This window comes from Vespa crabro, chromosome 1 (assembly GCF_910589235.1).
Source record: "Vespa crabro chromosome 1, iyVesCrab1.2, whole genome shotgun sequence".
In the NCBI taxonomy this organism is placed as follows: Eukaryota; Metazoa; Arthropoda; class Insecta; order Hymenoptera; family Vespidae; genus Vespa; species Vespa crabro.
Genome location: NC_060955.1, coordinates 4,501,124 through 4,528,404, shown reverse-complemented (window position 1 = coordinate 4,528,404; position 27,281 = coordinate 4,501,124). Strand labels below are relative to the sequence as shown.

Here is a 27,281-nt window from a genome sequence, read left to right as displayed (position 1 = left end):
CTAAGTATATGAGATTAAATTTGACAGGACCTCGAAGCACGCGAAATATAAATTACTAAATTTTCTCTTTTACTGTCATATCGTTTAATCGTCGATATCACAATGATACTTTTAGTGAATAATAAGCTTATAAATTGTTGGAGTTTGGTCAGGCGCTCACTGATAAATCGTTCTGTCTTTTTCCTTTCTTTCTTTTTTCTTTTTCTTTTTCTTTTGGAACGAATTCAAAGAGAAGAGGATTTAAAGATAAGGACATCTTATGCAATCGGTTATGCAGATAGTGCTTTATGATTCAAGGAAGCTCTTTCAAGTTTCTCACAAGAAATTATGACGAAATTCTGATGGCCCATCCGCCTTATTACAAAGAACGAAAATTATTGTCCGCCAGTTTTGGATGAATATGTTAAGGGAACTTTTGCTCCGCGTACATTTGCATACCAACACGGACTCGACGCGTATCACAGTTTGATATATTTTTTAATAAACTTCGGAGGATCTTAAAAAGTAGGCAATAATTTTTTATTTATTGCGATATTATAATAATGAATTTCAGAACGGCATCGATTATTACATTTTGATGATGAAAAGTGTATGTAAGATGAATAGCATCGAACGGTATATTTTTAAAAATGAGATTTTTATTTGATGTTAAGACGTTTAATATTAGTAACGACGAAATGAATGAATTTATATTTTGAGAATGATTATAATATATCGAAAAAGACATGTATGAATTTTCATTGTTTTTCGAACTTCAGACATAATAAATATTATTTCGATAAAATAAAATATATTTATAATTGAAAGTTCGTGTGTCTAGTAATAATTTATTGTTTTTCACATGACGTATAAGTATCTTCGAATTATAGAAAATTGTATTAAATTAGTAAGAAAAAAGATGAAAGAGATGGATTTCAAGTTGGTTGGATTTGAAATGGTTTTACCATGAGTTTAACAATTTTATCGGCGATAAAAATAACAGATATTCGCCGTTCTTCTTGGCATTCTTAGAACGCGTATAATGCTAAAGCCAAGTCGTCAAGCGAAATTCCTGTCATAAATGACAAGATCCTCGCACGGGAACGACAGATCTCTGTTTCTCTTTACGCAAGTTCGAGGCACGTTTGCGAATGTTACTTTTTGTCGTTTTCATCCTTATCGTCGTTGTCATAGTTGTAAGAAAACTTTAACAAACGTGAAGTAATAAAAGTTTAAAAAAAAACATTGCGATTCTGCATGCCTTAAATAGTCGCACGCCTTCGTCATGGCCTTTTATTCTTCCCGTCTTTTGACGGTTCGAGGAATCGTTTCGATCGGACACGATCCTTACGATATTTCGTAGATTTTTTTCTCTTTCTTTCTTTTTTTTTCTTTCTTTTTTTTTCTTTCTTTTTTTTTTCTTTTTTCTTACATACATATTTAGATATAGGCGCAGAACGGAAAAGGAGGGTGAGTCGAGATATCACCGAATAAAAAAGAAAATGAGACTAACTCGTTGGAAAGAAAAAGGAGCAATGTATCTACGTAGGTTTCTTCTTCGATTAGTCTACACTATTATCTGTGCGGGAATGCCAAGGCCGACTTCATTCCGGGCCAGCGATGATCGCCATTGATGCACCGGGTGCATGTACCTACTCTACTAGCAGCGAATGTACCTTTAATCGTTTCTATTCGTTAACTCGTTTCAATTCAAATTTCATTATGCGATTAATTAGAGAATTAAACAAATTAAATCGCTGAAAGAATTACATCGTAAAATAATAGTCTTCGAGGAAAGTACTTCATAATTTTGTTTTTCTTTCTTTTCTTTTTTCTCTTCTTTCATTTTTGTTTGTTCGTTTAAAACAATCAACTTGATTAATTTCTTTTTTTTTCCTTCGATAAACTATATCAAAAAGTTTTAAATATCTATTCATAAAGACTATATTGTTCTTACCAAAGAAACTTTCTCCTGACATTTGGTAGCTTGATGACTTCCTTATCCGCGAGAAAACGTATCCGATCTCTGAGCCGACATGTTCACGAGTTAAATGCATCACGACGGAATTCTGAGATTTCTCTTTGCGTTGCATAGCTTCACGACTCGGACTACTATCATCGAATATTAATCAAGTCCATTTTCTTGGAGTTATAAATACGTGCATCGTAAAAGTGTCTTTCTCTTTTTCTCTCTTTCTTTTTCTTCTCGATATACGGACATCTGGACTTTAGCGTTTCCAGATGCGTAACCGTGGAAAATCTTATGTTAGACGCGTAACGTTAGAACGTTTTTATACGAGTCATTTATTTTTTCTTTTTTATTTTAATGATCGATTTATCATCGTCATACTGTTGAGATTTTCTAGAAAAAAAATGAACCGTTATCATTTCTTCTCGATAAAACTTAACACGACAAAAACTTTAAAATTGTAACGAGATAAAACTAATTGTTAAGAGAAAATAATTTTTTTTTTTTTTAATAATAAATGTATCCCTTTGAATCGATCGCAAGGGATACGTCACTTATCTTTCTCGTCGATCTTTCAACTAATTAATTTTTTTGTTCTCATTGCAACATCATACATACATACACATATATACATAAATGTTCTAAATCGAATTTATCGTTTAAGCAAGAATATTCATGATGTAATTTGCATGTTGTCGTTTTAAAAGAACAACCATTTGTCTAAAAATTTGCAATAACTTTGCATTGACCATTATTATTTATGATCTTGTCGAAGCAAATATAACGGAATCATTTTCATGTGTAAAAGGTAAATGCCTGTAATTATATTTCAAGATGCATAATAGAAAAGGAAAAGTAAAAATGTAGGATGAAATATAGGAAAAGAAAAAGATATGGTGGAGATGAAAAAGTGAACATCATTCAGATCTCAAGAGGAAAAATTACGTGGAGTCGACATCGAGTGTAGCTTTAACGACTTGGAAACTGTTAGAGTGATGTCATTGATGTTAGAGTCGAGTTAAATTACGTTGAAATTATGTTAATTAAAATATTTTCAAAACTCGTTTGAATTTAACGGTAGAAATGCTTAGCTTTTAGCCAAGATAGAAAAAAAAAAGAATATTGTTTTTATGATACTTTGATATTGATTTATTTATGGTAGATTTCGTGTATTTTTTTTTTTTAAACAAAAAAAAAGAGAGAGAAAGTTAACGATGATTCAAATAAAATTCTAACAAAACTTCTAACAAAACTTTTAATAAAACTTCGTTGTCACACATTTGTTCGTTTCCAAACAAACAATCGTTTCATTTACTTGGACACACATATCCTAAACTCGACCACCGATACTTTCATTTTTATATTTTGAACGAAATTCTACAATTCGTTTTGATGTTTCGTTCTTCCAATTCGTTTCAAACTACAATACGTTCTTTTCGATCTCGAGGCATTATTCGTTGAGCCTCGTAGACATTGAACTTCGATTTATTCTTTCGTTCTTACTTTTTTTTTCTCTTCTTTTTCTCTCGTTTCGTGCTGTTTGAAACGATAAAAAAAAAAGAAAAAAAAAGAAAGAAAGAAAATGTGAGAGGATGAGCAAGGAGTCGGAGATGAAGGAGATTACGAGAAAAAGAAGAAGACGAAGACGAACGGAAGGAATTCGAGATATTTTCTTGTCGTCCCGAAACGACAACGTGGACCATTGAACCTTTTATTTACTCGGCAGGCTTCGAGAAGACTCTTCACCGAGACGTGAAGTGGATCGTCTACATCGCCGATTGCTCGAGACCCATTTCACGAGTAATCGTATGGAACGTTATATACGCAATGGTGCTTCTATGAAGATGCGCGATTCTTCGACGTCTATGAATTCCTTGTCTCTCGAAAATGCCAACGTGCATCGCTTATAATTCATGGCAATAGAGGAAGGACGTGAAAAAATCGATTACGCGTTGATTTCATCTTCGTGTATTTCCTGAATTAAATTCAACATAATGATTCCCCTTTTATCCGTATGATAAAAACAAAATATATATATATATATATATATATATATCGTACGTTTATTTAAATAATTATTTATCAAATATTTTCATTTGTCATTAATTCGTTCGATTAAACGAATCGTATTATCGATCGAAGATATCTACATTTATATATCTAATTATTATTGATGATCAAGAATATCCAAAAGAAATATTTTCTATCGTTGTTGAAGGAATGAGTGTCGAAGAAATTAGTACGTTTTCGTGGGATACCTAAGAGACAAGACGTTCGAGAGAATCCGGTGTTAAGTTCCGATTAGAGAGTTCCCGCCCTCTTTTCGTTCTTCGAATCCCGTTCCATTTACACATTCGAGAGAAAGAGATGCCGTTTGAAGACTCTCTGGAGTAACGGCGTTCCTAATTCACCGGAAGATATTTAAACTTTAATCCGCGGAGTACCATTAGAATTGACTGCACGGCAAGTGGAGGCCGAGCGTAAAGTTCCAAGTGCAAAGTCTACTATCCTCGGGTCTTCGAAAGATTTCATAGTCTGTTCTTCTTCCCTCTCTTTCTCTTTCCTTCTTTTTCTTATATATACAAGCACGCGCGCGCACACACACACACACACACACACATAGTTTCTTCTGTTTCTTCAGCTCGTCACCTCGGCATGTTATCTCCAAGAAGAATTCTGCCGTTGTCCTTTTCAATGCCAGCGGCCTTTCGAAACTGCAGTATCTTTCTAGACAACAGGAAGAGGCTTTTAGATCATCGTGCTTTTCCAAGAAGTAAAAGGAAGAGAGTGGGAAAGTGATGGTAGGGGCGGAAGGGTGCTTGAAGAGGAAGGTTAGAGATTGGAAAGAGAAGGAGGTATAGGGAGATCTTGAAAAGCTCCGGAACCTTGATAGAACGTAGGCCTTCGCGCGTGTTTTGTGTCTCCTTGTGCTTTTTGCGAAGTTCGTTGTCTCAAACTTTCGATGTTCTCTCTTTCTTGTCTCGACGAACCAACGAGTTTCCTCCAACGTTTTCTTTCTTTCGAAGGTATTACCTAAGAAGTAAGGAAACTTTCGAGACCGATCTTAATTCGATCATTCGTTCTTTTTATCATTTTACACTTCAATATGTTCATTGTCGTTCAATTTCTAATATTAAGAAATAGTATACTAAACCTTATTTGATTTAACAACTATTGAAGATTAATAAAACTTATCATGACGTATAATAATACGAAGGAATTCAAGGATAAATCCTTCGATAAGCTTTCAACCAGGATGCCAACGGATGCTACATACATACCAACTAAGTTTGCCTTGTGAATTTCAAATCGTTGATTTAATTCGATTTTCGTGTAAATACGTTAGCATTGGAAAGAGGAAAGATAGGATAAGTATGTAATTCGATGATCATCGAATGAAAAGAAAAGATTTGGAGGAAATGATGAGAGGAAAGTTCTCTATCTCGTTGGTACCTCGTTTCGCTTGGTTTCCGTTTGCCAATCTTTCTTCTCTGCAGATCTTTCCTCTTTCTACAGCACGTAGCGTCTTTTGGTTGACACTCGATACACGTAGTCGATCGAAAAGAATGGAGAACCGCAGGTGAGCGCGGTGATGTAGTTTCTTTTCTTTCTTCAGGATGTGAGAGGAGATGAGAGAGGAAAAGGAAAGAGAGAGAGAGAGAAAGAGAGAGGGCAGAGGGAGGAACACGAAGCTCGGCATGCTAAGACGAAGGTAAACGGGTTAGTCCATGATCGCGGCTTCGCCCGAACTTATAAGCTCGAAATCGCAATGAATTATTCAAGGAGACTCTCGCCTGAATAATTGATACACATGGGAAGTCAATAGGCGCATATACGTATGTATATATACATATATATATATATGTATGTATATATCTATGTATTTAGGTAGATAGGATAGGTAGGTACGTAGGTACTTGAGGTATCAACCTATCCCTTTTTCTCTCTCCGTCGATCGACGGTAAAGCACCTTTCCTTCTCGTGCTTCTTCTCATATCCCGGAGTCTCCACGAGAGAGCCGTCATGCAAACCGCTCAATTTCATCCTCCACTAACCTTCTAGGTTCAGAATATTACGATAACCCGGGCGAAAGCATCCCAATAGAATTTATTTTCATTTCGAAACACCGTCGGCCAATAACATTTTTTTTTCCTTTTAAACGATAACTCTCTTCTTATAGAAAAATATAACACGTCATTTGTTTTCATTCTTTGTTTATAACGCGTAAACGTATTTCGTCTGAATAGACAAAGTTTGTACTTTCGTCATATCCTGATGAAAGTATGTTTACAGTTTTCAGGTCGAAGCGAATAAATGGTGAACGGCGAAAGACGTGTTAGTCTTCGAGAAGATCTCAAGGAATAACGATGGAAACGATAACCGAAGATAACAATGTAGGCATATTTTATTACAGGTTCGAATTACGTTGCACACAGTAGGAATCAGCCTTCGTACATTTTGCGGTTTACCTTTCAATTATCAATATCGTTATTCAGAATTTTATCATATTAATTTTACTATTATCATCGTCAAATGCGTTGTTATTAATATTTATCATCCAGTATACACACTACTACTGTGAACGTACTATTATATTATCATTATGAAATCGTTAAATATTCATATCAAGAAATTAGTATTCGTATGATTAATGATGTACATAGATCGAACATTGAAATAGCCTTTTTATTTTTTTTTTGTTATTTTATTTTACTTTCTTTTTTTTTTTCTCTTTTTCATTAAAATTTGCATCAAATTTGTATGAAATTTTAATACAAAATATCTCAATTGATTTTGTTAAATCTTTTCTAATATTTTGTTTCAGTAATACAGATAAACCGAAGCATTTTGTTGTCCGTTCGTGAATGTAAATTATACGACGCGTGTCATCGATGATCGTGGTGAAAGCATCAATAGTGACGAGCATTCTGTGGTCTGACCTCGCATCGATATAGCATACTATAGAACCAATCGGTCATATCTTGCGTTCCAATGTTCCTTGGAGTTTGGTAATATCGTTGATGGAATCAGGAGAATATTATTCTAAATTTAGAATTCTAACATAAGTCAGGACTTCAAGTATTTTAATACTATAGTTTCTATTGCGATGATCCAAAACGAATCGACCCACTTTAACTTCGTTCTCGTTATTAACAATACCATAATTATTTTTTAACGAGTATAACGAGTATAAGGAAAACAACAGAACACAGATAATTATTTTCGTTTGGTTCGTCTTTCTACGAGAAATATGAGAATATGAGTATAGTAATGTCGACGTAGGTTAGTTGATATTCTGTATATATTATTTTTGTGAAAATTGCAGGTTGCTTGTTGCTGTTGACTCGAATTACCATCATTCTATGAGAGAAAGATAAATACAGTCAGATAAAGAAATATTCAAAGATATTTAAAAATTGAAACATTCTTTCTCAAATCATATAAAGAGTATTCTGAATTGTTGATTGGGTTATATGAAATATTTAAATAATTAAAAAGAGATCTTTTAATTTTTGTGAAATATAATTATAACGATAAGAAATATAAAAATATACTTTTTATAGTTTATTTAAATATTTGAACGTTCTTTCAAGGATCATTAAATTGATAGGAAAATGATAAAGTTTTACGATATAACGACGATATAATAATTTCGCAGTAGCATATCTCTTGGCATATTACACGCATTATGCTTGATATTTCGGTACATGTGCTCGCACACTAACGCATCTTAAATAATGCTGCTTGTTCGCGAAACCTGCTGGTGGAGGTGAATTTTTGCTCGCGGATATCCGCACCCAAGTTTCAGGTACGAACGCGAACCGCACAAACGACTTTTTATTATCTTTTACTTTCTTCGCAAAAAGAAAATGTCTGGTACGTACGATTCAACGAATTATACTTATGATTTTCTCTTCAAGTTTTTGTATACTTGTTTTTTATACGTTTCTCTTTTACCTCGTTTCTTTCGTTTATAATATAACGATATATAATAATGATTAGATATTATTATTATTAAAGAAAAATTATTCAACATTATTTTTTATCTATTTAAAAATAAAAAAGTAAGAAACATAAATTATTTATTAGATAATATTTATATACGAGAATATTTTTCAAAACAAAATTCGTATGGTAGCCATTTGATTTTCGTCCCTTTGAGTTGAATCTGTAAACAAAGTAAAGGACGAACCACTCGTATTCTCGAGGGCAGTTCAAAGACTTCATCTGCTTTAAGCTTGTTGGTTACCAAATAGCTTCTGGTTTCCACTCGAGAACGTCGGTCATCTTCTAACTACCGGTTGTGGAAAAATATACGCTTCTTCGACGTCTTCCGAGCTTGCTGTTTCTAATTCCGACATCTTATAATATCTCGTCCATATCGTAAAACGTTTATTTATTGTGAAAAATATTTATTTTGCATATGTAATTTTACGTTATCGTAAATATATTTATTCAACTTTATAACGCGTTATGTAATATACGATATAACATTTATGTATATTCTTCCTTTCAAAATTACTTTCATTTAGATCATATTTAGATCGAATAGTTGAAATATTTATCTTAGATATATTTATACGAAACGAACTATCTGAATAAAAATGAGAAAACATATTCGAGTGTATTTACAATTAACTTACGATTGTTCCGATAGCAAAATGTAACTTATATCAATTTTAAATGAAAGCAATATGAATAGGAGTATCGAGTAGTTGTATACACTAGCACCGAAAATGGAGGGTTAGTTACGAACAATAGGACGAAATGAATCTCGGTTGAGGCAGCACTTTCGTCGATCTATTAGTCGCTCAATTAGGTAAAACACCCGAAATACGTGTGTAGCCCTTCCGTTTCGAATCCAATAGTCGCATTAACCTGCCTTTGAGTGAATAATAGAAAGGAAGGATATGTTCCTCTTTTCTTTTTCTAACTTTTTTCTCCTTTTTCCTTTTTTTTTTTTTTTTTACGAACAACGAATTATTACTATTCATTGTTAAAGTTCTCATTGACATTTCTCACATGAGCATTAACTCATTCGAAGAGTAACGTGGGTAGTATTTTATATACAAATTATATCTTGTAATAATACGTCGACCGAACTCTTTTAAAATCACAAATAATGGCGTATTTTTCTTTGTTTTGTAATTCAGAAAAAAGAAAAAAAAAAAAAAAAAAACAAAGTGATCATACAATGTAGATTAGTCATTGGATCGTATATTTCATTTTCATTGTCAATTGACATTGTACTTGAAAGTTAATACATCTCGATAGATTTTTTCTGAACAATTCGATTTATCTCTCATCGTTGTTACATCGATCGTTACAATTATCGAAAATGCTTTGAACGAACTTATCTATCGGGAATACAAAGCCCTGAAGCAGTAGCACGTACTAGTAGGTTGTATATACAATGACAATAGATTCGACATAATGACTAGAGCAAATCTAGTCTTCGTTCCCTCTCTCTCTCTCTCTCTCTCTCTCTCTTCTATACGATATGCTGTACGATATGCTGCGCATGTATACGAGGGTAGCGCAATATCTTCTCATTAAATTAGCAATTAATCGATGGAATGCCCTTAGAGTAGTTCTTAAATAGTATCGTAACTTCGATATCGATGAACACATTCTTTAGATTCAGTACGCAATTAAAATCATACGGAGATCGTAATTGAAAGGAACCCTACTCTTGTGAATATTTTATCAAGACGAGAGGAATGAGAATACTATAATAGAACTTTCTGTTCTCGAATTCATTGAACGAGTTAAGAAATTTTAATTTTCTGCGGTTCTCTATATACGCACATACACACACACACACACACACACACACACACATGTATATATAGATATGTCTCTTTGTTATTTGAGTTATTTCCATCTCATTAGTCGGTAAAATTTTAGAGTAATTTTAGAGGATGCAAAGCATACACCGAATTCTGACATCGAATTTTGAACGTGATAAAGGATCCTTTTAGGTAGAAGTGATGTTGCGCATAATAGAGAGACGGTCGAAGGAATCTGGGATGAGACGAACGAATATTCCAAGCTACGAGACTACGTACGTACGTACGTTACTGTGAAGGTGGATATAAAGGAATCGAGACTTTATCGTGTTAGAAAATGCTTCTTTGTGTATAATTCATTGTAAGGTAGGCCCTTTGTACGATGCAACATCGTGAATGAAAGAGATTGTATAGTTACATAATAATTATGTATTAAAATTTGTCTCCTGAACATTTAATAATACGACCATCCTACCCGAATAAACTTGAAATTTTTATTACATTCATCGCGCATTAACGAGAAGAGCCATGGAAACGTTTCGTTTCGTTTCCATTTTCCCTCTAACGAACTTCATTGTGATTACTTTCAATACTAACGATCGTAAAGAAATATTCATAAAATCGTAACCATAATTGATTTTTCTACAACATTTGTTTAAAAATCAAAATGAATTCGTAATAATATACGTATATAATATAGATCGTCGCGTATTATACTCTAATTGATTAGTATAAATTTGATAATATTATGAAATTTGGAAGAGGATGAAGAATTCGTAACATTTCAAAGCTACACCGTGTTATCGGACTGTCATCACCGATAGTGAAAGACCACCAACCATGTTTTGTTGTTATAGATATGACCACGTATAGTTTGACAGCTGGTGGTAAGAGTCAAGTTGTCAAGAGATGATACGTAAGTAGATACGTACGTCGAAACTAGAGAACCAACGACGGAGAGTCGACAGACAACCGGAAGAGCTGAAACCCTCTTTCTGTCTGTCTGTCTGTCTGTCTGTCTGTCTTTCTCTCTATCTCTCTTTCTCTTTCTCTCTGTCTGTTTCTTCTTTTTCTTTCTCTCTTTCCCTTCCTCTCATCTCTCTATCTCTATTTCTATCTCTCGGCGCAATGAGTCAGCAGCCATGAATGGCGCTACTCGTACTACCTACGACTACGTCTTCCTGTTAGGAAAGATCTGCATTCCACCGATGTCTACCTCGACGTCGCTGAGATTTTGAAATATTTCCCTGGAGAGAGCTTTCCCGAACTCCCGGGTGTGCTACAAGAGACAAAGATTTTACCTCCTTTCCATTTCGTCGAGAGAAGAATTCCGTCTTTTTTATTAGTTCCATAAAACACTTGTGGAAAAACATGATCGTTATCAGGTGTTACGTCTTTTTACTTTTTCTTTTCTTTTTTTTCTTTTTTCTTTTTTCTTTTTTTTTTTTTTTTTCTTTATTTTTTCCTTTCTTTCTCTTAGCCAATACATAGACTCAAAGATATTGTGCTCGTATAAAATTTAAATGATAATTATTTTATAATAATAGACGAAACGTTATAATTCTTTGGATAAACAAAATTTTGAAAAAATTTTTATCGGCTATTTGAAAAATAAATTTCCTGTTAGATTGCTATTCATTTTTATTTTAGCTTAAGTTAAATCGAGTTATACTATTTCACAAGTGCAACTATACTATCCCGTAATGCTTATGTTTTACGTATAGAGCGTAAGCAAGAACATGGGTTATCTACATGTGCTTTCTTTACGAGTATCTCTCTCTCTCTTTTTTTCTCTCTCTCTCTTTCTCTCTTTCTCTCTCTCTCTCTTGGTACATTCACGATATTCAAAGCCGGCAAACTTATCGGAGCGAAAAGGAGCAGTACACACCTTACAACCATGTTCGCTTGGACAGCCCTCTCACTGGTTTAACTGGTTTCATAAACGATGCGCGATCGTTTTTCTACCAAGCGATCGTACGGATATCGGGACGGCACTTTTTCGATTATATAATCGCAATATATCGAAAGAACATCTTTCGTTGTAATTCACGTCGCATTCCTCCATGTGTATTCTTCTCTTCGCAACGTCATCTTTCGATAGTTCGTTTTTCTTTCATCTTATTGGGGATTCACTCGTAAATGATTTTACGGTCCTATGTCGAATTTGATTCGACATCTCGTTTTACTTTCACGAAAACTGTAAAACCGTTTGACAGGCATCTTTCAATGATTTAATTTAATTATATGTAAAAGAACATCAAATACATTATTTTTTATATGTATTTATTTAATAATTTTTAAGTAAATATATATATATATATATATAAATGAGATTTCTTGTTTATTGTCATTAACATGTCTTATCTACGTAATCCCTTGCATGTAATTTGTTTGAATAATAAATGTTTTTCTATCGCTGTCATATCTTTAGAATTTCAAATTCAATTGAGAATAATTGTCAAGTTTAAAATACAATAGAAAATCAATAAAATATAAATGCAAATTATTTGATATAAAATATTAACGATAAAACAGTGATATCCAAGGATTAATGATCGAAAATTTCACAACATCGGAAATGACAAATTCGAAAGGATTTATTTTAGTAACGTAACACATATATTTAATTTACTTAGAATAGAATATTTAGGTAGTATGTAAAAGGTATCGATTAGGAAATGTACAATGACATATGGTATAGAGTACCGTTGTATAAAGCACCGTTGTTCATCGGTGTTCATCGTTCATGCTTTGAATTTTCCATTAGTTACCTTTTATGTTCTTGAAATTTTTCCATATTTAAAAGCGGTAGCTCTCTTTCTGTCCTTTTCCTTTTGTATAATTATATACACACACATATATATATATATATATATATATATATGCGTGAGTAGAAGGATGATACTTAGAGAGTGATCGATGAATGATCGGGTCTTATGATATTTCTTTCTAAAGATTACTTTATGACTTCCTTCTTTCTCTCTTTCTCCCTTTCTCTTTCTTTCTCTCTCTTTCTTTCTCTCTCTCTCTCTCTCTCTCTCTCTCTCTCAATTTTTATTAGTTCGACCACAAGTAGGCGTGTCGGAGATTATATTTTTCACTTAAAAAAGTATGGCGAGCGCGTCAACGACCGAAGGGATAGCTGTGAGATCAAGAAACCGATCTTTCGAAATGGCAAAACGAGTTTTGAACTCCTTGATTTTACTTTTCTCTTACTGAATCCACACAAAGTCGTCGTCGTCGTCGTCGTCGCGTGCTTCGATCACATCTCACCATTACTTATTTTTTATTCTTATTCTGTTTACTATCTCGTTTGTTTCTCTAATCCTGATTTACGAGAAAGGAAGTTTCTACATACGACGAGTTCTCGAGTCTTGATTTTCTTTCATCGTTACAGAAGTTGTTGACGATCGGTCAATATGAATGGCCGATAAAAAGAAACAGTTTATATTACGTCGATTGAATAAAAAAAAAAAAAAAAAAAAAAAAAAAAATAACTTTATCATAATGATATCCCGTGACCGAATATTATGACATTTCGAAGTTTACATCCAATTTAAAAGATAACACGTTTCATGAATAAAATTCATTTCGAATAATATTCTCGTATTTTAGAATTTATCGGGCAAATTTGATATTTAACGAGAATCGAGAAGGTTGTCAACTACATAACGACGTCGTGGTTATAATTTCAATACCATGAGATTAAATGGTGGCGCATGCGTATCATGCCTTTGAGAATCTTGCAATAGGAGTCTCGTGGAAAAGCAAGGTGCGTCTAGACGAAGTGATACCTAATGAAGATCGACCGGACGATAGAGTCTAATGAGTGGAACACTTCGTGCACGTAGACAGCGACTTGAAAGCAATGGATAATGTCAAGGTCGTCGGCAAAGAGATAGCCATATTACAGGGATCTTTTTACGAGTTACGATCTTTCATCTAGAGAAGAAGCTTCGTTAAAACAATGACTCTATTAAATGGAAAGGTTTTGATATTTGAATAAATTTTGCAAAACGTTGGCCAATCATTGCGTTCATTTTTCTTTCTCTTTCTTTTTTCTTTCCTCTTTTTTCTTTTTCTTCTTTTTTTTTCTTTCTCTTTTTCTTTTTTTAACATATCAATACGGCTTTCATTATCGTTTGCAATCAACATATTACTTACAAGTTATATATTTTCATTAGCAAGATCGACAGTAATATCCTCGTTTGCATGCAACCGTGTACGTGTAATAATATCTGATAATTTTAAATGCAAATACTAAACGCATTTTATTAGGCTGTTTATTTTAATTAGACCATTCATTCTTGCGAAAGCTTGTAATGTTAGATCTTACAATGTCACATTGCAAATGATCTTTCATTTTCTCTCTATCAATGGAAGATCTAATTGATGTTATTAACTAAGAGCAGAGTAGATCGTCTAGTAGCATGTTTGTAGGCTTAATCGAGTATGGCAGGACACCTTCGTAGTGATCATCGTCGATTATACGAACAGCTTTGGAGGAGCTAGGGATGTTGCGTCGGTATTTGCGGGTAAGGACAGAGCGAGGGTGGCGGTTCGTGTTTGCGGTGTCTCTGTAAATGCGTTGAGTACTCGCGTGCTTGCGCACAAGAAAGTGAGAAAGAGAGAGAGAGAGAGAGAGAGAGAGAGAGAGAGAGAGAGAGAGAGAGAGAGAGTGTCTGAATTCACGATGCCAAGACTAATGGCGGTTCAACGATGCAACGAGCTACAAACAGAACTCTCGGACTTTATGGGTCTCTGATGTACACCCTCCATTCGCGCTACTTTTAACCCTCACTCCCTGACACATATACCTCTCTCTATATCTATTTCTCTTATCTTTCTTTCTTTCTATTCTATGAACATTAGAATTGTTTAATTTATTATAGAAGGACAATTATTTTCTTTAAATTATCTTCTTAAATCAAATAATCATTTCCATGTCAATATTATTAATATAAATAATACGATATAATTTATACGATACATCGATATTAGTTTATTTTGGGAAAAGTAGATTAATGCGGGTTTCATGTAATGTTAGTTCCATGGAATTCAATTTATAGATCGTAACGCTCAAAGAACATTTCGAATGGAAATCATTAAATAACAATACAAAAGGTTTATCGAATTAATGTACAATGATTTTAAGAAACGTGTAATATCGATGTATAAGTTATCCTTTACGAGTTCGCGATGTGATCATAATGAAGTGCCTTGCAATCGTATTACAAGGTTGAGAGTTGCGTTTTAACATGAAGTGGCATAAGTTTCATAACATAGACTCTCTTAATGATAGAAGGTTTACTATGGTGTAATAACTTCGCACGTGCAATAGATTCCAAAGGAGTTTCTACGGATGTGGAGTGGCAGTTATGGTTGGGACGTTATTCGCCTAACATTCGCGTTCGCGTAACGGATTTCATCGTCGAGTAATATCCTTCGCGCTGAGACTGTCTTTTCAGTGTGACGGAGCAATTTGTCCTAGAGGATGGCGATGCATTATTACGATTTTGCCAAGGACAACCTCTCCCCCTCTCTCTCTCTCTCTCAATCTCTCTGTCCCTTTCTGTCTCTCTCTCTCTCTCTCTCTCTCTCTTTCTCTCAATCTCTCTGTCCATTTTTGTCTCTCTCTCTTTCTCTTTCTCTCTTTCTCTTCTCTTCTTTCCTTTCTCTTCTTACTCGGTCCATCCAATCTGACGAGAATCGCAACTCCTTTCGTTTTAAGAACTAACATCAACGCGAAGAAATTTCCTCTTCTTCTTTTTTTTTTCTTGCTACTGTTCGCTGATTCCTTTACTGAAGGAATTACCAAAGAATATACGTGTGAGACGAAACGATTTGAAGTTTTGTACGCTTTTTCAAGCGTATAAAATAGTGTTCTTTCCTGTCTCACGGATACCAATGAAATATCTTTTTCGTGATCGTATGAAAGTTCTTTGTTTTTTTTTTTTTTTGATTTTTTTTTGCTGTTATTATTGTTGTTTTTATAGATAGAAAAGATAAGTACTTCTTCGAATGATTGATTTTGTACATGGAGAAAATTGTTAAGTTAAAAATTTTTGTTTAGATTATCTCGATACTTTTACTGTCTTTTTTTCTTCTACTCGTCTTTTTTTGTAAGAGTATTAAAAATGAAATTATGAGAATACGGACTTACCTGTTCTGCAGATTCGGTGACGAACGAGTGGCAGTATTGGATGCTAAAATGCGCCCTGGGCTCTCGAGCCAAAAAGCTGAACTGAGCGTGTCGGGGTTCACAAGTCGCGTAGGAGATGCGCCTTAACGCGTGCGCCATTTGCACGCACTGTAAAAGTGAAAGAAGAAAATGAAGAATATACAATTATTAAGGAGATATTATTTATCATATTTAAATATATATTTTACATTTATCATTAAAGCGAATAAGCGTGCTGCTTTACTTGTTTCACAGCTATACTGACACGTATACAACGATACGTAATAATATCTTTGGTTTCCTTTGATTCTTGCCGCTTACTTGTCGCGTGTGCCCTTTGACCTTCGACGATTGCATTGAATTGCATTGCATTCCACAAATTCTTCATCTTTTTTTTTTTTGTTCAAGGTTCATACGTAATGACTCATATTTCTCTTAACATTTGTCATTGTGTAATTATTAGTTTTATCGAGGCTACTGATTATTTTCTGTTCGTGATAAATACAAAAATAAAAAGACGAGAAGGTCCGTTTTGTTTGACAAGATGATAAAGCAAATAATAAATCAAAAATTGTAAAGCAACAGATAATAAATAACAATGAATAAAATTGGTAAATAGAAAATTTTATATGGATATAAATAATTTTATGGAAATTTCTCTATTGTATGTTTAAACGAATCGAAAGAGAGATAATAAATTAGCAAGATGAACGATACAAAATGTCGAATGTGGTACGATACATTAGATATTCGTAGGAGAATACAACGCAACGAGTTGGTATGTGCTAGTATAATTCATTTTATTTAAATCAAGATCGACCCTTAGCTCTTCTATCCCGTAAGAAGAAGCCATTGCGCGTGAATCGAAGCGGAAATGGTTAGCTCGTAGTCCGTAATGTAAAATGGCACGACTCCTTTCACTCTACAAATACGGTACATGGGAGTTCATGCCGCAGGAATTTGTTATCTCGACGAGCACAGTACTCGGCCTTATAGCTTTGATCTCTCTCTCTCTCTCTCTCTTTTTCTCCCTCTCTTTCTTTCTCTCTCTTTTTCTCCGTGAATTTTCGTCGTTTTTATCATTTCGACGTAAGCCTCGTCACACGTCGGATCGTTCTTTCTCAGCTTCACCGTGTACGTCAAAACTCTCGAAATCACATATATACGACCACATACATTCTATTTTTCCAGAGTAGTGCAAGCACGACATGTCTCTCTCTCTTTCTTTCTCTCTCTCTCTCTCTCTCTCTCTCTCTCTCTCTTTTTCTCTCTTTATATAGATATATATATCTATCTATCTATCTATCTATCTCTCTCTTTTACTCTCTTCCATAGCTGCTCCTTCCAAAGTGCATCATTACGGATAACGGGTTTTCTTCGTCGGGGTAAATAACGTCGGAGAAAGGTTTAGTACGCCCCCTCCCTCTTTTTATCTACCTCACTCTTTCCTACCTACGTACTTCGACTCGACTCCCAAGCAAGGAAATGTCTGCCGAGAACTCGAATTTCGAAGCTGCTTTTTTACCATCTCTTTCTCGGTCTACCGAGAAAAAATTACTCTTGATTTATTTAAAGATAAATTTGGTAGACAATGATCAAACGTTCATACTCATTTATCAATTCAATTTGTCGTTTTGAAGAACAGTTATGACGTTTAATTTCTTCGATATTAAATATCTAATTGAGAAAGGATATTGGTGTTTATTACATTAGCCAACAAATTTGATCCAATTTACGATGATAACGTTATTGTCTTTCCTTTTTATACGATTCAATCAGTCCGAATAGAATTTATTCGGAGCATTGCGGGCGTTGCTTACAAACTGTTCCAAAAGTTAACTTGGGAGAGGTAGCATCCTCATTAAGGGAGATATCTCATAAATATCACTTATACGTATTAGAAGGAGTAGTTGAGAATAACGTGACTCGTTAGCGACCATAGTAAATCTTTTGTATTACATCCGATGCGACGAACGTAGGATGTGAATTTTAAGTACTCGCTATCGAATACTTAAACGATATTATAATAGATCATACGATTGATCGATAGATCAATAATATCTTATAAAATATAATATATTTTTTGTGATCGTTTTAAAAAAAAAAAAAAAAAAAAAGATAAAGAAATTGTATAACATATAGTAATGATGTATATTTTGTTGTAAATTATAATATGATGAATATAAAATTATCTGTTCTACCGACGTATACGCATTTAAGTATGAGCATATATTCGTTCGGGCTTTCTACTTTGAACGATCGCCGATAGAGATCGCTGTTGCGCTGTTACTTTTTGTTCCCATGAAAGTATTTTTTCTTTCTTTCCTTTTTTTTTTTTTTTTTTTTCAAATTTTCGCTCGCTCGGCTTTAATGTTCACGTTTTTATTATCACAATGCGACAATTTTAATAGGTTTTTATAGAACCTTTAGATAGTTTAATACATCGTATAATGGTCGTAAAAAGTTTCACTTTAAACGACCTGTCGATGTACGAGAACATGAATTTTCATCGTTTCGAACGTCAAAGAGTTTGGAGGCGCGAAACAGTGGAATCGTCAAGATATAAAATTTGTTATTACTTTGCGTCGCGCTTTCGTTACTTTGCATATTAAACTGAAAAAAGAGGGAGAAAGAGACAGACAGAAAAAAAGAAAGAGAGAGAGAGAGAGAGAGAGAGAGAGAGAGGGAGAGAGGGAGAGAGTAAAACAGACAGACAGAAAGAGAAAGAGAGAGGAAAGAATTTATTATTACAAAATATCCTCGTGAAACACTCCTCGAATGATCGTATTTAAATTTTATTGAAGACCGATAAATAATTAGGCAATTAATTGAAGAGTATGATAATATAAGAGGAAGGAGAGATAAAGAAAGAAAGAGAAAGAGATAGAGACATTGTCGTGTCTCGGTGCTTTGATTAACGCCAGTTAAACCGCGACGACAAAAGAAATGAAAAAAGGAAAAATAAAAAAGAAAAAAAAAAGAAAAAAAAGAAAAGGAATAAATCGCGATTATTGGCCACTTCGGAGACGGGCGAGGTCGAGCGCTCGTGGCGAAGTTTTCTTCATCGAATTCGTTCAACATGAAACTTTTAATGGTTCACCGTTGTACTCGTTCGTGATATTCAAAAAAAAAAAAAAGAAAATAAAAAGAAAAAAAGAAAAAGGAAAAAAGGAAAAGTAAAAAAAAAGAAGAACAAAGGAAAAAAAGAATTTCTACGCGAAACTCAATGTCTCGCCATGTTTCGCGTTACGTTTTCAAACTCTCTTCGAGTAGTTTCGAAATATTGTTCGACCAATCCGCAAATCATTAGTCCGCAGATGTGCGATTGGTAAGGATTTCGCTGAATAACCATACGTAATGACCTTTGGAAACTTTACTTCCTACCGTCTGTGCGTGCTCAATAGATTTTTTTTCTTCTTTCTTTTTTTACTTATATAAGCAACACCCGGTAGATCATGTAACGTATGTAATTCGTTATGGCTTGGAATACTTCATTGTACACATTTTTTATAATTAACATTTTTTCCCAGAGTAATGTCGCAGGCATCGGAGATATTACATACGAAGATATATCCTATATATCTTCTCTCTCTCTCTCTCTCTCTATATATATATATATATATATATATATAGAGAGAGAGAGAGAGAGAGAGAGAAAAGAGAATATTGAGTTTTCATATTTTACTTCATTACGTCAAAAGGGAAGATCAAACGTATATTCTAGATACGTACTTACATTGGAACGTTTCGATTCGTATAAACGCGTTCGTCGATGAGTTCGATCAAAATTTATCGGTTTTCCTTACATGGCAGGATTCTTCTTGCCTTCACCGGAACGACTTTTAATATTTTTCAAGTATCTTTTTATAGCCACAAAAGCGTTCTCATTGTCCTTGAGTTATAGCTCTCGTATTCGGTATACGATCCTTTAACGAAAGATATCGTTAATACTTTACAGTTTTCCCTCTTTGATCGCGACTAGTCTGGTATTTTTTTTCTTTCTCCTCTTTTGTTTTTTTTTTGTTTTTTTTTTTTTTTTTTTTTTTTTAATTGTTCCACACAGATTTACTTTCTACGGAACGTGACGTGGGTTTTCTTTTGTTTTAATTTAATCTAATAGATAATTTGATCTTTGAAAAATAATCGAGAATAAGTCGAATACGCCCTCGTTTACCAGAACATATTTCGATTTGAAGCTCACGTAAAACTCGAGGTCACGTCTTCATCCCTCGCACATATGCGAGAGATATACTTTTACATGCATCACGTTTATAAGCTGGCGCAGTTACCTTACCGTAATATCGGTAAAGGTATAAACGTACTTTTATTTCGCGACGCCAAGCGTAAAATATTTTTATTCCGTGAATATCAGGGAGTTGTAGGTATGTACACTCGATACAGACCAACACATTTGCATTCTTTCGTGGCAACTTTACGATTACGTTACTTTCGATTTTAAAATTGCTACTTTTAATCATAACGATGATAAAACGTTAATGTACCACTCTAATTTTTTTTTTTTTTTTATAACCAATCGTAATCACAATTTTTAATCTCTTTGAAAACGTATATTTTACTTCTTAAAACATTAAAATATAGTAATATTTAATCGATCTTTTTGTCTAGTCTCTTATTTATTCAAAAGAAATAATTTCAACTCATCATTATAAATGTTTATATATATATATATATATATATATATATATATATATATATATTAAATATGTAAAGATCGGTTTTACGAATCAGTAAATTATAATCGTTTTAATTATGAGTAAAATATACAATTAAAATTCGAGTTATTGTTTTACCTCGCAATTCGAAAGAACAAACATTTATAAATTTATTGTTCGTGCATATAAGAGAAGCACGTTGTCGAGAGTCAATGACGATAACCGTAAAAGTTATGGTGGCTAGATACAAAGTTTTTCTCTGGAAAGATGACGTGGCATATATAAAAAAAAAAAAAAGAAAAAAAAAATAGGGGAAAAAATGGAACGCGATAGCAAAGCGTATTTCGCTGAGGTAAAACTCGTTGCCTTTCCCAAGAATTTACGTTGAATTTTTCATGATCCATGCATTCACTTGGAGCAATGTAGATAGATCTACGTGAGAAGGATATATCGAGAAAGAAGTCAATTCGAGATTTTTAATTTTTCTGGATTGTAAATTAATCTCCTTATCAAAATTTGGACAAATAATAAAACATTATTCATTGTAATATTCTTCTCATTTCTTTTTTTATTTTTCTCTCTTTTCTTTTTTTTTCTAGAGCATATTTTAAAAATCATTATTCCGTTGAACTTATAAATTCGTATCGTGTAAATATGGATCAGGATCTGTTGTAAAAATAATTAATAAAATCGAAATTAGAAGAGAATCTATAACTACAATTAATTTACAGCCTGATAGATTATGCGCGACAAGACAAAAGATTTCAAAGTTTTCTCATAAAAGAAAATTGTCAAGCAATCAATTTCCGATCGATAACGTTATAACGACTCATCTCCTTTTATATATAGTAGTCTGATAACAATGATGCACGGGACCGTTTGAAAGACGTAAATCAAGACGTAAATCAGACGTTTCCGCTTCTCAACGCTTCAAAAACAAAAGGTATCGATTCACGTCTTCGGTTCGCAACGTGTTAATATCGTAGAACGATCGTTCGAGTGGAAGTAAGTTAAAAAGGGATAGGAAAGGAAAGGATAGAATAAGAGAGAGAAGGAAAAGGAAAGAAAGGAAGGGTAAAGAAAAGAAAAGGAATGGACGATTTTCCTCCGGGGACTCGTAATCGTCGCGTGGCCGATGATAAAAGCATTCGTGAAACTTCATAATTTTTCTTTCTCAACGGACAGGAACGAAGCCAAGGAAGGAAGTGGCTGGGGAAGAAGAACACGAGAGGTGAGAATTTAAAGAGAGGAGTAATGGACGACGAATGAAACGAGAATCTTCCAAGAAAAAGGTTGGAAAAAGCTTGCTCGTTGTTTCATCTTTATAATATCGCGAGTAACGACGTGGATCATTTTCTATTGTGTTTCGAATGCCACCGCCGCCGCCCTTCTCGTCTCTTCTTTTTTTCAACCCTACCGCGAAGATCGGTGGAGAAAATTTGAATGAAACAAAGGAGAAAGATTATAAGAAGAGGGAGAAAAAAAAGGTTGCCCACGTTTACTTTAGACGAGAGAGAGAGAGAGAGAGAGAGAGAGAGAAAGAAACAACAGAATACAGCATTACGTACGTAAACGATCTTCTTAACGACCGATCGAAGAAGATCGAAATGTCTGATCGGAAGAGAAAATAAGCGTTGACGATTTCGTCATTATTCTTTGAGTACCCATTTACTTGTTCTTTTTATTTTTATTTCTTCTTTTTCTTTTTCTTCTTACAATCTTACTCGTAAATATTACGATTTTAATCTATACGATTTCTCATCGATATTTCTAAAGAGGAACTGAGAAACGAAAGTATATATAGGATAATTTGGAAACATAGATTCTATCGTGCAAATTCTTATCGGTAGTAGTAGATACCAGATCGTTGTAGTAGGTGCCATTGGTAACTGTATACGTGCAGAAGATATAAACGATGCCAGAAGGTGAAGGTACCATCGATAACTTTTCTCTTCTTTCTTCTGCACCTTCCCTTTTTTCTCCTCTTTCTTTCAAGTTTCTATTTCTCTTTCTCTCTCTCTCTCTCTCTCTCTCTCTCTCTCTCTCTCTCTCTCTCTCTATCTATCTATCTCTCTCTATCTCTCTCTATCTCTTTGTATTTTCTTTCCTTTCACAATTCCCCTTATTCAAGAAGAAATTCGCGGTGATCCTGTATGTTAAGCAAACTTCTCGTCTTTCACGAAACCGATGAGTACCTCTCATGGTTATCTTCCCTAACCATATCGATTTGATGCACACACGGGAAAAATTTTCTTAAAAATGTCTCACTCGATATTGTACTCTGTAACAACTTCGTGAGCTTTTTAACGAGAAAGAATCATTCCTACGTCTCTCTTGTCGTCAGCTATATTATAAATATCGAACTATTCGCGCCTCGTATCTACTTGGATTTTTTAGGAAAAAAAAAAAAAAAAAAAAAATTGAAAATATCATTTGGTAATCGTGAATTAGAATAAACAAACATTCGAATGTTAGATAAGATTAATCAAATGATAATGACATTTTGTTAAAACTTCAAACTTAATTTATTTATTTTATATATATATAAAAATAAATCGATATATTTACTTAACGTAAGAAGTAAGAAAAGAAATAAGAAAATAATACTTATAATTGGATGTTTTTATATTACGCTTTTTAAAAGTAGTTCAGACGTACTAATAAATAACACAAGTTTTTAGTTAATTATCCGTCGACAAGGAGGAATTTCTGTGGTGAAGTAAAACCGTTAAATCGGATCTCTTCGGTATCGAAGTAAGAAGGAAGTCGGCAGGGTCGTTATCACCGCTTAAAGGATATGTCGATATAGTAAAGTCCTGTGTAAAGCTAAGAAAGTCAAGACCTTAGTCCCCATGGGACTTGGAGATTTTCTAGAATTACGTGGAAATTCAGCTTGGTCCATTTCCGGCTGGGAACTTTTTAACGAGCTTTAAGAAACGCTCCTTCGTTCTTCCTGCTTTTTGATCGTCGCGCCCTTTCCCCTCCCCTCCCCCTTCCAGAACCGGATCCATTCTGGTGAATAATTTCAAATTTAGTTTCACCTTTAGTAGTACACCACCGTTTCGTTGCAAACGAGCGCTCTCGATTTTGACATACGATTTATTCGTATTATTTATAATGCCTCGCTTTCGAGTTTATCGAAAGTTCAAAACCAGAACGAACGGAAAAAAGTATGGTTAATCTTCATCGTTGATCGAAATATCGATGATCCGTATAACAATCCGATTTCAATTTCGATACGTACGATAGCAATTTCATTTCCAACATCGAGAAACTTCTCGATGTGGAACTTTTACGAAATTAAAATTTCCAATCTGAATTTCCCCGATTAATAGAGGATATAAATTTTCAAGAGGATATTGCATATTCAATATCATCTCGTATTTGTATATTTTCTGTTAAATATTTAGGCATTACAATTCGTAATAATATGGAAATATATAATATAAGAGAATCGAGAATTATTATATTTTATTTTATCGTTCAATATGTTTTGATTTATCGTACGAGTATGTTATTCATGTTATATAATGTACCTATCTAATACCTAACTCGTTAGATACAGTCCCGTTTGAAATTTCTACTATCCTCGTATGTAAATTATTATCAGCATTGTTACGTTGTACAAGGATTACCTATCGCTGTGATATAATCGACGTACCATCATTCCAGGACACCGTTCAATAAACAGTGAATTATTGCGCGTGATCGTGTTTGCATAATGTCATGGTATCTATATAGATATATTGTACGAAAATCGATAACCAAAACCTTCGGCATGAGATCTCGACGACTTCATGGTAAAGTATCATCGATTTCAAGATCGTGTATTCTTTTATCAGATTATTTTTAAAAGTTACGATAAGTGAAATGAAACGTTCGTACAAACATTAATAAATTTTCTTAGACAAACACTTGCGATCATTGCTTTTTCAGAAAAATTTATGTTAGCTCGTTTCAACATGATGAGTCTATAAAAAGAAAAAAGAAGATATTTAGGTACACAAAATATCAAACCGATTTCATAACTTTCTCGACGAGGAATATAGATTTTCGATACTTTTAGTTCTCGATTAATTTTTTTTCCCTCCCTTCCCGAGTTACATATTATGTAAGTTATCAAATATATTGTACATATCGTGCGCGTTTAAATACGTCTATATAGATCGTTGCGATTAAAGTAAAGGAAATTTATATTTTTCGATTTTTTTTTTCTTTTTTGTTTTCAACTTTATCGAAGACTTAATTTTGCATTAATTCGAATTGAAAAAGGAAAACGACAAGATGAAAGGAGAGGAAATATTTTAGGAGCAATTAGAGAAAAGTCATCATAGTGGAATAGATTATTTTGGTCGATTGTTAGAAGGGAGCCACAAATAGTTGAGCTTGTTTCTAAGTACGAAGCCATGCGTACTCTCCGAACATCATAAATCGTTAGAAAGGAAAGACCAAGCGTACGGTGAGCACTTAGAAGTGTGCTTAGCACGTACATACATATGTTGTACTTGGTTATTCTACATTGGCGCGTGGAACCGGACCCAACTATTCACGAGTAGAACTATGCACGATATCAATCGTGTCCCGGTGGTCACGACAAACGACCCTCTCGAGAGGATCGTTTCGCCAAGTTCGTCAGTCTATCTCAGAGTATCCAACGGCATCGTTATTTTCCTCGTCGCTCTGTCACGCCACTCACCCTCTTCCATTCTTGTCTCGCAATTGGCTGTTACTCGTCTCTTCTCCTTTCCCTTCTCCTTCTTCTCCTCGTCCTCCTTCTTCTCCTCCTTCTCCTTTATTTTTTTTTTCTTTATCTTTTTCTTTTTATCCTCTTTCCGAGTCTCTTTCTCTTTGAACCTCTTCTCGTGGCTTATTTTTATCTTCCTTTCATTTTCTTTTTCTTTTTTTTTCTTTTCTTCTCTTTTCTTTTACATTTTCCTTCTATAACTAATACTCTCTTCAAGCTTATTGCATGTCTCTTTCTATCTTTTCTATATTCCTTCTTTCTCTACGCTCTCGAATTACTCTAGAGATTATGCGAATTTTATTGGATGCTAGCGAGAGGCATCTCTTTCTATCTCTTCTTGAAAAACTTCACGACTTTTCTACGTACGAGCGCGTAATTGCGTCTACGTCGATTGACAAGCGGTAATATCTTTTCGTCAAAGACAAAATGAAAAATTGTTGGATTATTAGAAAGTATGAGAGATTATTACGAAGTCTTTATACTTTACGCTTTAATATTTAATTTAAAGATCAAGAAAAATCCTACTTTTTTGTTTCGAAAGATCTTTCGATCATTGAAAAATTTTTTCATATTGGAATTTAATTTTGAGAATAAGAAACAGAATTGGATTGATTGTACGTGGTAAAATTCTATCGGTTTAACATTTGATGGGGAGGTTTTTTTTTTCTTTTTCGTCGAACCTTACCATTGTTGATCGTTTCACGTAACAAAATGTGTGAAAGAGAAATCGTAGGAAGCGGAAAATACTATGGCTCATAAAATAGACTAGCGGAAATGAAAATATTCGAACGGATGAAAATAGGATGACGGAGAACGATCGACATATGTTTGCTTCAAAAAGATTGGAGTTTTTACACGAATATTTACCGTCTCATTTTTTTTTTTTTTTTTTTTTTTTTTTTTTTTTTTTTTTTTTTTTACAATTTTCGCTTTACGTCGATGAATATCGGAAGAAAGGTGCGCTACCGTAAATGTTTGTAATTGGATGATTCATCGATTCAACGAACTCGATTGACCCATCGTTTACAATTTCAATATTTTTACATCTCTTTTTCGTTATAAAATGGACGAATTTTCTTTCTCTTTTTAGCACCTGGTCTATATTTATTTTTGTAAATTTACGAATAACTCTCATATTAGATTTTATTATGTAGGCAATTGATTGATTTCGTAGTATCTCGAAATTATGCGTGTGTTTGTGTGACACGAAAAATGTTATTAAACAAATTTTATCCTAACAAGTTAATACTTTTTCTGTTTTTTTTTTTGCAGATTTAATCGCTCGACGATTCGTTAAATTCGCTGTATTATTCGATGAATTATTAATAGAAAATTTAGAAAAAAAAAAAATGGCATATGTAAGTGTAATTTATATACAGTTAGAAATGTCTGGTCGTTCGTCGTTAGAAACCCAAAAAGTAAGAATTCGATACGTGCATTAATTCTTGATAACTCGCGTTCAATAGCAAACTCTCTCGTACAATAATAAATGCCGTGGTATTTTTAACAGAGACAAAAAAAAAATAGAGGAGAACGAGAAACTATGTATTGATTGAAATTCTTCAAACAAAAACTAAAAGCATTGTTTTATTCATACTTCCTATTACTAAACTTTACCATGACTAAAACTTTGCCCGGTATGTATTACATGAGTGGTCACGTATGTTTGTACTATATGATCCTCGGAAAAATTGGAGTCTTCGGGTGATTGAATAGGGATTTGTATATTGGATCTTTTAAACCAATCTTTTTTATGAATTCATTACCTAATAGTTATGTTATGGTGGAATTTCGCCCCTACAATATGTATGCATATCTATATGGTAGATGTGTATGTTTATATCGATGTTTACGTATGAGTATAAATATCGTGTTTACTTGTAGTAAGTAATTTCATTCATGTAGTAATATTTTTATCCACATTTGCATATGCATGTGCTCGTGG

General features: G+C 33.7%; 1 protein-coding gene across 9 annotated transcripts in view; it reads right to left on the bottom strand.

Annotated features, from left to right (window-relative positions):
• The window catches only part of LOC124423679 (tensin-1-like), a 196,134-nt gene that overhangs the window by 34,306 nt on the left and 134,547 nt on the right, over positions 1-27,281 (bottom strand). For all 9 annotated transcript variants that reach the window (XM_046961733.1, XM_046961727.1, XM_046961740.1 and 6 more), the window contains one exon: positions 15,902-16,048. In XM_046961733.1, the coding sequence (XP_046817689.1) occupies positions 15,902-16,048 (147 nt within the window). The remainder of the gene's footprint in view (positions 1-15,901; positions 16,049-27,281) is intronic.